This window comes from Plectropomus leopardus, chromosome 3 (assembly GCF_008729295.1).
Source record: "Plectropomus leopardus isolate mb chromosome 3, YSFRI_Pleo_2.0, whole genome shotgun sequence".
NCBI lineage: Eukaryota > Metazoa > Chordata > Actinopteri > Perciformes > Serranidae > Plectropomus > Plectropomus leopardus.
Window position 1 is genome coordinate 25,538,102 of NC_056465.1, and position 16,048 is coordinate 25,554,149.

The 16,048-nt window shown below is 38.4% G+C and overlaps 1 protein-coding gene across 1 annotated transcript in view; it reads left to right on the forward strand.

Annotated features, from left to right (window-relative positions):
• The first annotated feature begins 10,361 nt into the window (after positions 1-10,361).
• Positions 10,362-16,048, forward strand: part of atf6 (activating transcription factor 6) — a 40,723-nt gene continuing 35,036 nt past the window's right edge. Inside the window, exons 1-6 of the mRNA XM_042481521.1 lie at positions 10,362-10,581; positions 12,140-12,216; positions 12,926-13,004; positions 13,569-13,666; positions 15,550-15,673; positions 15,830-16,033. Of these exons, the coding sequence (XP_042337455.1) occupies positions 10,482-10,581; positions 12,140-12,216; positions 12,926-13,004; positions 13,569-13,666; positions 15,550-15,673; positions 15,830-16,033 (682 nt within the window). The 5' untranslated portion in view covers positions 10,362-10,481. The remainder of the gene's footprint in view (positions 10,582-12,139; positions 12,217-12,925; positions 13,005-13,568; positions 13,667-15,549; positions 15,674-15,829; positions 16,034-16,048) is intronic.

The following is a 16,048-nucleotide window of genomic DNA, read 5'->3' on the forward strand; positions in this document are numbered from 1 at the left end:
AAAGTCAGATATGAGCTTTACTGGGCAAAATCGCATCATGCTGTCATTCAGCTGCATATAAGCCACAGCTCTGACCTGGGCGCGTCTTGCACTCGTTTTTTTTTTTACCACAAAGTACAAGTTTGTTTATCAGCACAGATCCGCCATTCCTCACGGCAGTTTCGTGCATTTTTTTCCTGTGGATCTGACGGTCATCCCAGACCAATAAATTGTGTTTCTGTCTCAAACAGTTTAGCAAGAGACGCGCGACAAGCGCCATAAATTACATAAGCGCAATTAAAGTGCCAACCTCTGACCTTGCCTGACCGGCACAACCACGATCACCTGACTTTTGAATTGGTCGCAGCTTTCGTTTTTAATTTGGCACAGTTGCCCGAAACGATTGTTAGCAGAAAGAGAGAAGCACAAAAACCGGTCCCACAGACGAGAGTCGGTGGTTAAAGTCCGCGAACGCTTTCGCGCACAGCTCGCGGTTTGTGAGAGAAGACGCCATGAAACAAACGCACTCTCTCAAGTCCTCACAAAATGCAGCAGCTTTGCGAGAAACACAGCACGCACACCGGGCTCTAGATAAATCGTTGAGGGGTACTTACTGAGGTGTAAATACGGATCATTACTGTCCATACTGTGCGAGTTGTTGCGTCGATTTCCTCCAGTCAGTGCTGCTCCGCATCCCAACGCATTCCTCTCCCAGCCCGACTCAACTCTGCAAGGCGGCTCTACACGGGGCCCAGCGAGGGGGGGGGGGCGGCCAAACAGGGCTTCTCCCAATGACAACAGTGGTCGATATCAAGCACCAACACGATCGTGACGAAACATATCTCCTGCAGTGACACCGTGTTGCAATATTTCCACAGTAAAATGTTGCTTCCCAGAATTACGACAACAAGGGGAAAACAGACGGTGGTGCTTTTGAATGCAGCCTTTTTTCCCCCCTCCAACATAATCTGAAAAATCTCCTTTAAAAACAACTACAGCAAGTCTAATGAGGAAATGTAAACATATATGCCAAGAGATTTACGTTTAAATAAGGTTCTGTTGTGAGTATTTTGAGCAGTTTTGATAATTTCAACAAGCATATTGTGATGACCCGCTTTTAACAGACCACACTATTTACATTTATTTATAATTTATTGTCTAGGCAAGGCAAGGTAAATTTATTTATATAGCATGTTATACCCAAAAGGCAACCCAAAGTGCTTTTACAGATTAATGAAGTTTATTGTAGCCCAATCATAAAGTTCAAAATCACAAATCATAAATAGACTGGAAGGGCTTTACAACATATGACATCCCTCTGTTCTTGGACCCTCACAGTAGATATGAAAAACAGTTTTATTTTATTTTATTTTATTGTGATTTCTTGTTTAGGGATTTTATTGTGATTTCTTGTTTAGGGTGTTATTTATCAGCATAGATGGGTGGCTGGGATGGAGCTGTGTTTTTTATATCATGACCCTCCCTGGAACTACAAATATTTTCCCTCAAACTTTGCTAAGCGCACAGGGGAAATTACCTTTCCTTCACCATTTGTAATCATATTTTACAGTTTATTGCTATGATAAATGTTGTAATTTTGGATATACTTTTAATGAAAACATGGCTTTCAAACCCACTTGTGGGTTTGGGGGCTCTAAGTATAATCAAAATAAATAAAAAAATACAACAATTTAAACTTAAATGTCCCTCTTCTACGCCCAATCGACCCACTGAACGATTTCACTTTGAAAAGACGTGTAATGGGCTAAATGTCTATTATACTTAAACGTTGAGTTTTATTTGTCTTTAAACATTTAGATTTCCGGTATTCAAGGTTGAAAAGTGAAAGTTTAGTAGAGGTCTAGTCTTAGCCTAAAGAGAAAATGTAAACAAAGTCTGTATATATGACATAAAAACACATAAAAAGGTGAATATGACAAAAAAAAAAAAAGTATACATGGAAGTATGCAGTACTTTTGTTAATTAGGGTATTTACATTTGTTTATGTATTTTTAATATATCTAATGATTATTTTAAAATATTGTCTAAAATTGGGCTCTATGTAGTGAATAAATCTTGGCCTGTAACAGAGCTAAAATTTAGAGATGATGTTTAAATAATGTCTTTAACTCAGTAGGGAGACATAATTCCCTCCCCAGTGCTTAAAATATGATTTAAAGTCCTTTCCCTATTTTGCAACCCCACCTTCCCTCTCATAAATAAGGAACAGTCCCTCACTTTATCAAATAATCTGCTTTTCAGATACTAAATTATCATTGTCAATCTGTGTTATTGTCTGCATTTTAATACTAAATTTTATTAAATCTATGACTTCATGCTTCTAATTTCAAATGTGAAACACTGTTTTTAATCTCCTGTCGTCCTCCTCTGAGGGGATCTCTCCACTGTTTACCTAATACTGGTGTGAGTCCTGGTCTGGGTACCCCCCGGAGTCCCCCCACGCCCCTGTTCAGAGTGCGGGGTCATGCAGGGGTGAAGCTCCCGGTACCTCAGAAGGTTATTCAGGAGTCAAGCCGCACTGAGGCATTCACAGTCTTGAACTGCGGAGCGGGCAGACGCTCCGTCAACGCCGGGCCGCTGACCACTCAGCGGGCCCTTTGGGCTGCCCCGCTAATGGGACAAGCACCCCCGGCTCCAGCGTCCTTGTAACAGCGACCCATAAAAGAGCACAGGAGGATGCTAACCAAGATGAATGGCATTTTTTCTCTGCTCATTCTACACTAATCAGAGCTTTTCATTTGTTATGGCCTTGCGCCAGCCCCTCCACCGCAGCCTCCATTAGGGGCCAGATAACGTATAAATTCATTAAAGTCAAAGAGGGACATTAAAATGGTCATTTGTCAGATCTCTCTTTGTGTGTCCCTAATGGTGGCACATGGTTCAAGGCATTGAGATGATTTTGGTAGGGCCTTTTTTCCCCCTCTGCAGTGCATTTGGAGAGGAACGTGGGAACTGAGGAAATGTGTGTTTTTCTCTTTTCATCAATAGTAGCTTTTTTAAATTTTTGAATGGAAATTTTAACAGTTTATTGTCTTTAAAAAAAAGATTTCTATAAGTCACTTCACAATGTTTGGAGTGTTTGTCGAAAAGGACCCTTTTATTTTGTACTTATTTTTATTCCATAATCTATTGTAGGCTATAGTCTCTATCCCTCTTTAATTAATTTTATTTCATTTTTTATTACACTGTTCTTTTCTGGTCTGTTCTTTATTGTTGGTTTATTTTGATGGTGTACACTATTTCATCTTGTCCTGGAAAGAGGTGGTTCCCAACTGGTGGATTGCGGTCCAAAAGTGGGTTAGGGTTCTGACTGTACAGCAAGTGACTTGTGAGTGTGTCAAAACTGCAAAAAACCCACTTTATTTTGAAGAGCAGTGAATCAGAGCTTTTGGTTTGAAGTGCTGTTTCTGTTTATTATTTTTCATTTACTTATGCTCTATTATTAGTAGTAGTAGTACAATATCATATTGTTTTTTTCTTCTAATTGGAGCAAAACTGTTTTATTTTGCTGGCTATTCATCCATCAACTTCAGGGCCCTCCACCCACCCTCCCACACACACACACACACACACACACAGTTAATGGAGCAACCCTTTGCACTAATCCCTTTGTATTCACACCACCATTCCCACCAAACAATGTTCTGAAGCCTAATCCTAAACTAAGCACAACAAACCTGGGACACCTGCTAGTAAGTCACTGTGTGGCTAAAAGGTTAACATAAACCTGAGCAACAAACCGCCTCTCTACTAAAGCCACCTTTGAACAACACTTCACATGCATTTACACAAAGAACATAATCACATGGATTGGCATCCAACACACACAGTCCAAATCTTTTTCCACTCCTTCTCTCGCTTTTTGGCCTCTTCCCCTATTTCCCTCCTTCCCTTTCTGTATCCGTCCTCCTCTGGCTTCGGGATGGAGGTTCTGGCTGCGTCGTCATGGGAGACGGCTCTCTCCATCTGCCTCTGCTGTCATTAGCCTATCTCCACCACGCTTTATCGAGAAGGGGGGGACCCCGCTACCCCCCGCCCTCCTGGACCCTCTTCACAATTCTGACAACCCCTGCCCCCTGCTCCATACATAAGGCTGAGATGATAAGTGTTCCCCCTCTTTGTGTCAGCGGGGATAAGACAATGCCACACAGCACTACAGAACATCATCCATCTCATAGGTCATCAATCTGGGACACAAAAGATGAAATGTAGCTCGAACAGCCTTTTGCAAAGGGGGTTCTCTTTGCTTAGAGTAACCACCTCTCTGGCTCTTTTTCACTGCTGGGCTCGCGGTTCACCAACAGAGTCTTCTGCCTTGTGTGGCTACATGGGAGGAAAGGACTTGATGCATGTCAACTATGCTAAGTATTTCATGAAAACACCAGCGCATAATTGCACAAAACAAATATCCAGACCTTATTTCAACATCGACAATGACAGATGAACTCTGTTTCAGTTTCTCTGCAGGAAAAAACATGTTGTAGATAAGGAGCACTTGATTGAAAACAGGCCCTCGACACAGAAACAGGCCTCTGCCAAACTTACATGAATTTGTTTGGTGGTAAACACTAATTAAAAGCTCTCTGTCACATAAATAACACCAACTACTTTTTGTTTCTCCTCCTTTTTTTTTTTGCTTAATTAGGTTGGCATTGTCTGATCACCAGCTTGGGGCTTTTTGTCTTTGGTCATTGTGTGTGCCAGCAGTGTCTTGGTTTGAAGTTTTCTTTTTATTTACGTACAGTTACCAGTGGTGGATGAAGTACCTGAAAGCTATATTTGAGTAAAGTATAGATATTTTTTTTCCCCCTGAAAATGACTTTGGTGGAAGTTAAAGTCAAATATTAGAATATTACTTGACTCAAAGTAAGTAGCTGTGATTATATGATTATGATTAAATGTACTGTAAAAATAAAATACATATTTTAACCTAAAGAAAGTTAGTGTCTGGGCTTCCTTAAAATTTTAAGTTGACTGAATTTAAGAATACAAGTTGAAGTGATTTTGTAATGAATAACCTTGTCTTATAAAATTCAGTAAGTTAAAAAATTGAAGGCAGCCTAGACACTAACTTTTTTAAGTTAAAACAAATAGTTTATTTTTACATTGTGCATTTAAGAAGAAGTACAAGTAAATTTTGTTGATAAAACATTAGCAGTCAGAATTTTATGGAATATAAAAACTAAAAAATATAAAATATAAAAATATAAAAACTCATGTTAAGTAGAGATAAAAAAAAACGTAAGGACTGTAACAAAGTATTATTACTTTGTTACTTTACACCACTGAAAATAACCTGCTCTTTCCAAAGAGGCCAAGAATCTAAATTACAGACACACAAAACAAAATACAGTTTCTCAGAAATCAAAATCACAAAAATGGTGATTACTATGATGCATGAGCATTTTATGTTAATCCATCCATGAGTTTAGTGTAAACTGCCATGACCTGACTGTTACTCATTCACATTGTTTTAATTAAAGTTAGTTGACAGTTGCTGCTCTATATCCTGCAAACCAATTCCCAATGTAACTTACAGCCACACAGACATTACCTGTTAATTGTAGTGGAAGAACTTGTGGGCAAAGGCAGGTTTGTGTGTATGCTAAGTGGATTCGGTATGCTGTTTAATCTCATTACAATCTTGGCTCTCTTATGTGCAGGTAAAGTTTTATCATCTGTAGCCATCGTGACTACAGCTAACAAGATACAAAAAGCCGCCCAAACTCTGAGTGCTTAAGTTGGGTTCAAATTGGATGATCTTGTTTTTTTTTCTAACTGATCAATGAAAAAACATCCTATGTAGAGCTACACAATATATCTTAATAACATGATATAAAACTATATGCTGGCTGCGTTTTTGTTTGTCACAACATGATAATCGTGTTTAAATGAAATCTTTTAAATGGTACAATCCATTGTAGCATCGTTCCCCTATCATTTTCATGTAAATGGAATACTAGGATAGAATAAAAGGAATAAATAAAGGGAATAAAAGGAATACTAAATGATTGTAAATCAGCGAGTCATGCTTACCTTGAATTCATGAGATAATCATTATTTTGCATGCTTCCATGGAGAACAGTGATGATATTGGTTTATTGATTGATTGGAGGCGATGTTTAACAACAGCAAAACTCAACCAAAACATCCATTTACCAACTTTTCAGTTATCCAGTCGTATTGTCAGTACTTTCCAAACACATGCATTCTTGCTATGACCTTACAATTTAATACTAATACTAATGTGTTTGGGGTTTTTTTGAAAAATTGCATGTGTTTGAGAAGTAGGCTGCTGAGTATCCGCCTGGATAAATGAGATGTGGATTATACTGAATACTGAGTTTTGCTGTTATAAAATGCAGTCCCCAGTCAATCAATATTTTTTTTTGCTGTGAAAGCATACAAGAAAAACAAAGTTTTCTTTATTAATTTAAGGTAAAAGGGCATGACTTAACTGATATACAAATGGACATTTTGTGGGTGAAATATTCCTTTAATGTTTGAATAGTTTTCCAAAAATATGTATCTATTTAAAACTTAGTATTTATTTACATATTTAAATATTATAATAATGCTAGGATAATATTGAATCAGCTTTATTCCAGGGGTTGGAAAATAAAGTAATTTAAATTATGATCAAGATGCTCTCATATTTTGAAAATAGGTTGTCAAACAAAACTGTTAGTTGAAACATGTAAGTGCTTGTATACTCAATTTGCTTTGCCTGGGGGCCAATTTTGCAAAATGCCAGCAGGCCAGGGGGCCAGTTGCAACAACCCCAAATAGTTATAGTGTATGCAGAGACGTCTTTAGAATTTGAGTACATTCAAGTTTCTCCCCGGCACTTTCTTGTAGAAAAAAGCTCTATTTTGATGCTTTTGAAAATGCACTCTGGCACTGTATTCCCATTAAAAGTACAAAAATCCCCACTTTGAATCAATTTATTTTCATTGTGAATTACAAAATGCTTGGGGGGCACCTTTTCACTGCTCTAAGCCTTTTTATAAAAGTCTTTTTAACTTCTATAAAGCAGTATGCTTTGGTATTTTTTTGGTTATGACTTGCTGACAAAGCAAATTATAGGTGTAACCTCTCCTTCCATTTTTGGCCTCATATGTCTTTGGATCCAAAGAGCACCTGTTTTTGATACCCACATAACGAAGTAGTACTAAGCAACCAATGCATGTCAAAAAAATGAACTTCAGACAAAAGCTTGGACAACAATGTGACCACAGCCTCCACTCCATTTTACAAAATGTGTCTGTTAAACCGTTCTGCCAACAAATCAGGTTAACCTGTTAATCTGCTGTCCGCATCTGAGTCTGAGGGGCTTTACACACAATCAATATGATGAGCCGAGACCTGCCCAAAGACTAAAGACATCGTCCATGCCATTATCACATCACTCCAATCTGACACGGGTGCATTATCATTACCATCATGTGATAAAGCCACACACACGGCTTATATTTTTAAGACCGTAAGAAATGTTTGACACTTTGACTTTGAGGTGTAAAACAACCTTGGATTTGGACAAAGCGCGTAGTCACACTGTCACAGAGCATATAAACGTTACACCGGACTCCCCTGTGATTCATGAAACAAGATAGCTTACATTAGTTGATTAGGTTTATGTTATAGGTGCAGCGCGGACTCCAGGCAGATGGCTGACCTCTTTATTAGTCTTTACCTTGCTGTAATAAGTTAATACAGACGGGGGCTTGTTCTTGCAGAATGGCGTTGAAGCAATCCAGCAGGGAATCAGCCAGACCACCTCAGGTTAATCTCACTCCGACCTGAAATGCCCATGAAGGATTAAACCCAGCCACTGGTTTTTAGCACACCATGTCACTTACTGCTGCGCTCATGCCATTTAAAAGTCACAAACAAAGTTGTAGAGGATGTGAGAGAATGCTTATTCTGTCTCAGAGATAACATACATGTCGTTCTAATGAGATTGTGACATGTTTACAGATTGACAAAGCAAGATAAGAAGCTGCTTTTGGAAATGCATCCAACAGGATGCTGACATAGCATAGTTTTGTTCTTTTCTTCAAGTGTGTGATATAGGCCTACTATTACTGTGTTTTCCATGTGGACAGTATATACACAACATGCAGGGCCTACATCTGTGACAGTCAGTTACAGCAGTTCAAAAACATTTGGCACAGCAGGCACTCGTGGAGCTGGATCAAATTATAGATGCACTGACATTTGCATGTGCTGATTCAAATGATACAGCTACAGCCTATCAGGACAAACACCATATGTGACAAAACAGACGTTCTTTTTATAGGTTGTTTTGACAACTGTCGCATGAAATCGCCTGAATTAGAACGGTACTCCAGTAGTCAATATTGCCCCTAATTTACACAGAATAGCAGTAGAGATTTCCTAACTTTTATGTGGAAAAAAGAAAAATCAAAAACTGGATCCTACATAATGCGACTCCATATTGAGTGTGATTACATGGACATGAATAATAATTTATGAGCTTATCCTGGCTATGATTACATTTGAGATATAGGGTTCACATGAACACAAAGAAATCAGTTTATTTATAGTCCACATATACATCCAGGTTTCTTTCACAGCACTACAGCTAGCACATTCGGGTTTCTCATAAATGGAATATGGTGTTTACATGCTCAAACACATAAACGGGCTACTCCAAAAACCTGATCATAAACAGGTTATTAAAGTACATGTAAACACACGAAATGTCTTTTAATAGACCCTTCCTGCTTCATAAACAACCACGTCTTTCTAACTAGTGCCTAATTTGTACGTTTTATTCTATTTTATTTTTATTCTAGTTTATTTTATATGCATTTTATATTTATCTTCCTGTAAAAATTATTATAGAAATTCTAATTTATATCAAAGTGGTGCTCTCATCTCTCTTTTATCTTTCTGTTTTTTAAACCTAATTTTGTAATAAAAAATGCATTAGTGCTACATAAATAAATTTTATCCACTTACCTACTCATACCAGAGTTATGATGGATAACCTAAATTTCATTTCAACCAGGCTTTGTCCTCAAACAGGCTCTCTACGGGCTTAAAGGGGTTCAAAGCCAGATGCTTGCACTCCCTGTCGTGACACTAAAGTACAATTCACACCAGAATTGACACGTCAGCGGTGTATAAGCTCCATGGAAGCATCCATCCATCAAATCCACATCAACTCCAACCACAGTTATGGTTGACACTGACCCATCTGTTCTTGCAGTGAGTGTGGTCCTGATAGGACGGCAGACTGCTTAACGATCTTTCCCAGGCTGACTAGCATTTTAAATTAATTTGGAAAAAATGTAGTTTATTAAGAATGTTACACTAAAAATGTGTAAAAGTTAACTTATTGATGTGTCTCCCATCAAAGCATTTTATAAAGATGGAGATGTGGATGGATTACTAAATGGATCCACTAAACACAGGCCCAGGGGCCCAAAGTGTAAGGGGCCCCTCTGTCCTTCATCTGCAAAATGTCACTCAAATTACTGCAACATGCAGCGGCAAAATGACCACAAAGAAATACAAAGGTACTGCAAAGAGACACAAAATCACAAAAATGATGCATAATGATGCATAAAAGCCCTTCACTAGAATAATATTGTTCTTTTGGAAATGTGCTTAACATAAAATTTTGATTTAGCCTGCACTGCTCAGATCAATCAGATATTAAACCCCTTGAAACCTGAAAATTAATACCAAAAAAATAAAGAAATGACCCCAACAAAGTGCTTAAAATGTATAATGATTTCGTAGTATAATTTTAAACATGGAAATATGATTATTATAAGTATAGTTTTTCTTCCATGACATTTTCCCTTGCTTATTTTAATGGCACTTTCTAAATAATTTCTTGCAATTCCTGGAGTTTTTTTTTTTTTTTTTTTTTTAGTTGCTCATTGCCCTTACCCCATGTTTTTTTTTTTTTTTTTTTAAAAATCAAACCAATTTGCTCACAGTTCAAAGGTTGGAGAGGCCTATGAGAACAGCACAAGAAACATGATGTCGCTCCATGTTTCAAAGGGTTAAAATGTTTGGACTCTCAATATTACCAAAATGTGTTGATTATACAATTTACAATTAGAAATTTAATATCAAACCACCATTACCAAGCCACATGTTGTTCAGAAAAATCCATGTACTTATCCTCTTGCCCGTAATGAACTTTGACCGAGAGGTCAACTTGATGAAGCTCAATCCTGCTGCAGAGTCTGCAGTACCGTCCTGCCGCCCTGTGGCCGGATGAGGCAGCACCAGTTTGTATATTCCCAACAGTACGTTTTTAGTTTCTTAAATTGGTCCCTCGGTGGCACCCGTAGATTGACGGTAAACCAGACGTGTATTTTTGCGTCTAACAGGAAGTTTCCCCACAAGATCCATGCAAATCATCTGCTACATGAATGAGTCCTACAAGCTCGATCGCGACTCGTTTGTCTGAGACAATTTACTAATGAATTCAGAAGAGGATGTCATCCGAATTAACCGTAGACTTCGAAAATCATCAGCATTACCCTGAGATGGACAGTGAGACAGGCATCATGTCTATCGACCACGGAGGAGAGTGGGGTAAGCGCCGGTCAGCTGGACACATCTTAACGGGGAGCAGACGTAACGTTTAGCTACAGCAACGAGAAGTCCGATATAACCAAGAAATGTGCTTTTAATATACGTCTTGTGGCAAGTTTGCTGGTTGAAGATGAGTCGGGCGTTAATAGGCCTGCGGTTGTTGTTGTACTTTTGTTTACAAACGCATCGAGTTTTAGCTAATGTAGTTAGCATTAGCTAGCTGTAGATATGATGACGTATTCTGCTGAGCCGGGAATGTAATGTAAATAATAACCAGCGACTTTCTTTATGTTTTGATTGTAGTGTCCTATTTCCTTTTTTTTTTTGCACTAAAAATAAATAATAATAGTAATAATAATAATCTACGAAACTAGCGGCCAAACCATTTGGACGACAACAATAAAGAGTGGGAGTGCATCTGGAATTTTAATAACAAAAAAACAACAAAATTAAAGTTTCCTTTAAAATAATACATTTAATTTATCCTGTCAACCAGGTAATCACTTAGTTTAGAGATGTAGGTAAAAATGTGTTTTGTGTAACAATGAGTAGTATTATTTGTCATTCATCTTTTGAATGCCTTTAATCATTTTGGAAGGAAATTGAACGTTTCTTTAAAACACTGACTAGTTTAAAGGTTCCGTAAGACAAAAGACATGATATTTTTGTATGATAAAATGGACTTGACATTCAGAAAAAAAAATTGAAATTATTTATTTTTGTGGGAAATATTACATTCATAAATGTAAACAGACTCAAAAGAAACCCAAAATACAAGAATTCAAATTGAAAAAAAACATTACAACCGAACATTACACTGGACATTTGTAATGCGTTAAACATTTTTGTTTGATACTTTGGTTGATACCCCTTTGTATATATGTATAGTTGTAAATAATTGTATATAGTTTGTCCTGCATGTTTTTTCATGTTCTGTTGTTCTTATGTTGTCTTTGCGATGTCCTATTTATTCCTCAATAAATGAATAAATAAATACTAGCAATGTGACCGGAGACAGCACACACTGTGCACTTGTCTGATACAAACACAACACTTGAATGCTCTTAACCGCAGATGTTGTTTACACTGGGCTGAAAAAATAGTTAGCTGCACCTGTTTTGGAAAAAAAGGGAAGTGGGTCATTTATTATTTTTATAGTGTGTGGACTTTGTTTTTTCATCTTGTCGCATTTTTTGTCCAGTATCTAGGATATATTGCCTGGATGATCCCATTTCCTTACAGTTTATAGCAGCTTTTCTTTTTTTGCCAGTTAATATCTAATTTTTATTTGTTTTATTAAAAGCCCTACATGAGTGCATGCACATGCTGCTGGGATAATATGAGATCTAATATCTAAGGGCAGGATTAGCCTTTTTGTGTTAAAGGCTAATCTCATTACTTTGCCACATTCCTTTTAATGTGTTAATTGTATGTTTAATGTGTGCACTAAAAACCAAAGCAAATCCCTTGTAAGTGAAAAACTACTTGGAACCATGCATAAAGAAATCCTCTTCTGATTCTGACTGATATTTTGTGCTGTATGCTTGTTGTTGCACAGACATCAGCCTCTTTGATGAGTTTGATGACCTGGGGGATGCCGATGATCTGTTTCAGGCCCTGGAGCATGCTGGCTACGTGAGTAACTCATCATCCTCCCTGAATACAAATCTATATTGTCAACTGAAATGGAAAGAAATGTGCTTGTTAACGGTGGTACAGTGCCAGAGATGCAGGTGCACCATTAGCTAACATGGTTTCACAGAAGCATCCCACATACACTGTGTAGGTGTCAGGCATAATGTACGAGGCAATAACAAGAATTTTTGAGTTTTCTTGACTGAGTTTTAAGACTTGAAGTTTTTTCCACCTACTGTTTATAACTGTTTTCTGCCTGTGGCTAAGAAAAAATAATATTTACATGTGCATTGCTTCAAATTAGGGATACTTTCTTACTTTTCTTACCCAGAGGCCACTTTTGCAAAATGACAGGAGGCCAGGTGCAGCTGCTCCGTGCAGGTCAGGTGTACGCAGTGGTGTTTCTAGGATTATAGGACATTTGGGGCTTCATCTGGACCTCTGTTCAGGAATCTGGGAGATTTTCCCCTGATAAACTCTGTTTTGGTGCGTTTTATGCACTGTGGCATCCTATTTACATTAAAAGAAAGAAAAAACGTTCTCAGTATGTCAACGTAATTTTCACTGTGAATTAGAAAGTGGTTGGGGGCCCAAATCTGGCTCGTGGACTATAAATTGAGTATCACTGGCTTAGACTGTTGATCAGACACTACCTTTGTTTCTGTCAGTTGTTTAAAAAGTGTATGTTTTGTTTGTTTTTTTCCCTCAGGTCAGTGACGCTCCAGACCTGGACTTTGATATCGACATACCTCCGTGGAATCAAGTGGACACAAGCAGCACCTGCACAGGTACAGAAACACATGCTGACATCTGTGTTGACATGGCTGTCACATTTCAGCATGAAAGAAGGGAAATCTGATCTTAAAATGAAGCCAATGTTTATCTGTTTAATATTTTTACGACGTGATACATTTTATGTGCAGCTGTCGCACAGTGATGTGCTGAGGCAATATGATGGAGTTCAGATCGAGGCATATTGTTTTTGTTGTTTTGCTGCTTTTGCTAATCTTTTACTGAAGATTATTATTATTTTCGGAGTTACCTGCCTCTCAGAATGTTTACTAGTAGTGCTTTATTTTTAAAAAAAATGTCGGATATTGTGACCAAATATAACTAATAACTTTTGTTTGCGTGGCTGTTTTATGAGTAATTTTCAAAGACAGCAGGGGTACTTAATGAATTAGATTTGTATGTTTGGGACACAGCGGTGTTTGTTAAAAGAATTAAGAATATATAATGTGTGTTAGTGTTGAGATTATGTGTGGGAATATACAGGTATAGTAACATCCGTGTGTGCTGATAAGCCCTCAGATGTGACACTTTTCTCTGTGTCTTTGTCCTTGTGTATCCAGATGGCGAGGTGAGCGTGGACTCTCTGTCACCTGCCCACACTCTGAGCTCTGTCCCCTCTCCTTCCTCTGTGGAAGCCCTGTCCCCATACTCCTTGCAAGTAAGTCACTGTCTTCAACCCTTCGTCCTTCTCAGTTTTGGGCATTTGACTTGTATTTCCAATGCAAATTTTCTACCACTATTATTGGCTTTTTAGTATTTACATATGTGCCCCTTTCGGTGCGCAGTCGGAACAAATAAAAGCTTCATACAGATGGTGTCCAAACATTAACACCTGCTCTTTGCTTTTGGATCCACACTTTAGACACTTATTAACAAAAGCCTTAAACACCTTGTCAGAGTAATAATTTGCCGTCCGTCTGAGCTGTGCCCCACCCCCTCGTTAAATGGAAGGTGCTGACAACTTCAGCCACATTAGCATAATTTAGCAGGCAGATGTTTTCGCAGTGTGTCAAAACAAGGACAAGGGTTACATCTTTGTCTCGTCCCGACACAGTCTGCACGCATTTGTCTGCTAACCGAATCACCCTGACTGAATCCAAGGACACGTTTGTTTGCTAGAGTCCTTGAATTTTGACAATGACATTCATATTTTATCTGACGTAAAAACAATCATGTTTGGACAGACAGTGTTTTCTACATTCTTGTGAAGTTTTTTATGACTCATACAACTGCAGGCAAGCATCATGATGCTAAAGCTGCTGTGATGTAATTTTTTTTTACCAGTACACAGTTTGGATGACAATAACAGGCTCTTGTGCAATCAAGACACAGAGCTGGACAGTGTGTGGCAACAGAGGACAAAGCAATTAAATGTCCAGTGTGTAAGATGTACGGGGGTATATTTGCAGAAACGGAATATGATAATAAGTATGTTTTCTATATTGTATTATCAGCTGAAAATGAGTATTGCTATAATTTTGTTACCTTAATGAACCGTTAATATTTACATAGGAAGCAACCTTGTCCATGGAGACTGCCATATTGCACCACCATGTTTCTACAGTTGTCCAGAACGGACAGACCAAACACTGGCTCTAGATTGGGCAGTTTGTGTTTCCACATAGTCCACCTTTAATTAGCTGCCCCTCCAGCCAAACAGCTGTTGAAAGAACCAGCTTTGTAATATGAAACTGCCTTATTCAGTGTTTTTACTAGTTTAAATCACTGGGTCTGTTTGTTTTGGAGAGGAAACAACATCTATGGACAATTATTGCTCAAACCTTCTGAATGTCTGGATCTTAAGCTATCTGACAAAAAAGCTGAGTGCACGTTAGCAGGTGCTGGGCTAGCGGCCCATCTCTGACGAGCCAAACAGTGTGGGAGAAACACTTCTCTGTGATGTGACATTGCTTGATTCAGTGTTTTACCAGTTTAAATCTCCTGGTTCGTTTGTTTTGAAGAGCAAGAGAGCTCTGCGGATAATTTTTGGTAACCTCCCGATCAATGAACGCTGAAGTAAATCTAACCGGGAGAAGTTTCAGCTGGTTGTAGTCTACAATCCTCACTACTAGATGCCACTAAATCCCTCTGAATCTTACACACTTGACCTTTACACATTTGTAGGAGTTTACTGTGTTTACTTGGTTTATTATTAACAGTTGCAATGAACTTTAAAGAAATAAAAACATTTCTTTTTTTGCAGCTAAAAACATTTTATCCCTGTAATTGAATCTTGAAACCAGTTTTTAAAATTAAAGTATGTGTTGAGGTTCTCACTTAAGAAAATGACAACAACAAAAAAATCGAATAAATAACAATAATGGAAATTATTAATTACTATTATTATTATTATAAAGTTTATTTCTTTAGAACTTTTCAAAAACAAAAAAAAAGTCCTATATAAATAAAGGTGAGATTCTCCATCCAGCTGCGTTTAAGCAAATGTTCACTGTATGATAATCATCAACTTTTATTGTATGGTATACCATGAAACTGGTATATTTACACACATGTGACAGTCTTCTCTGCTTCCTCATCCAGGATGAAGCCTTGTCTCCACAATGGCAGCCCTCTCCTGTGACAGTCTGCTCTGAGTCCAGTGGCTTCTCTGTAATCTCTCCCGCAGCTAAGAAAGCTCCCAAGAGGACCAGCCAGACTGCACGAGGTAAGGCAGCGTCCACCACCGCCCATCTGCTTGCTCAGATGCCATCTACATTCGTATGCTCAAAAATACCTTATAACTGTTAATGTGAATTTCCTCCCCTGAGCTTCCTGTTTTCTTATATCACTTCTCCTGCCCCCAAACCCTGACACACACCAGCCAGGCAAGCTCAGCCAACCAAGAGGCCGATTCAGATCGGCCCGAAGGTTTCCATCCAGCCGAAGCCGCTGATCACAACTGTGCCCCTGGCTCATGCAGCAGCTCCCCTGCAGGCCAAGACAATCATCATCCAGCCCCTGCAGACCACTGTGCTGCCTGTGGTCAAACAAGCGCCAGTCAACATCCAACCAGCGCCCCCTCCAGGTCAGAGCTCACACT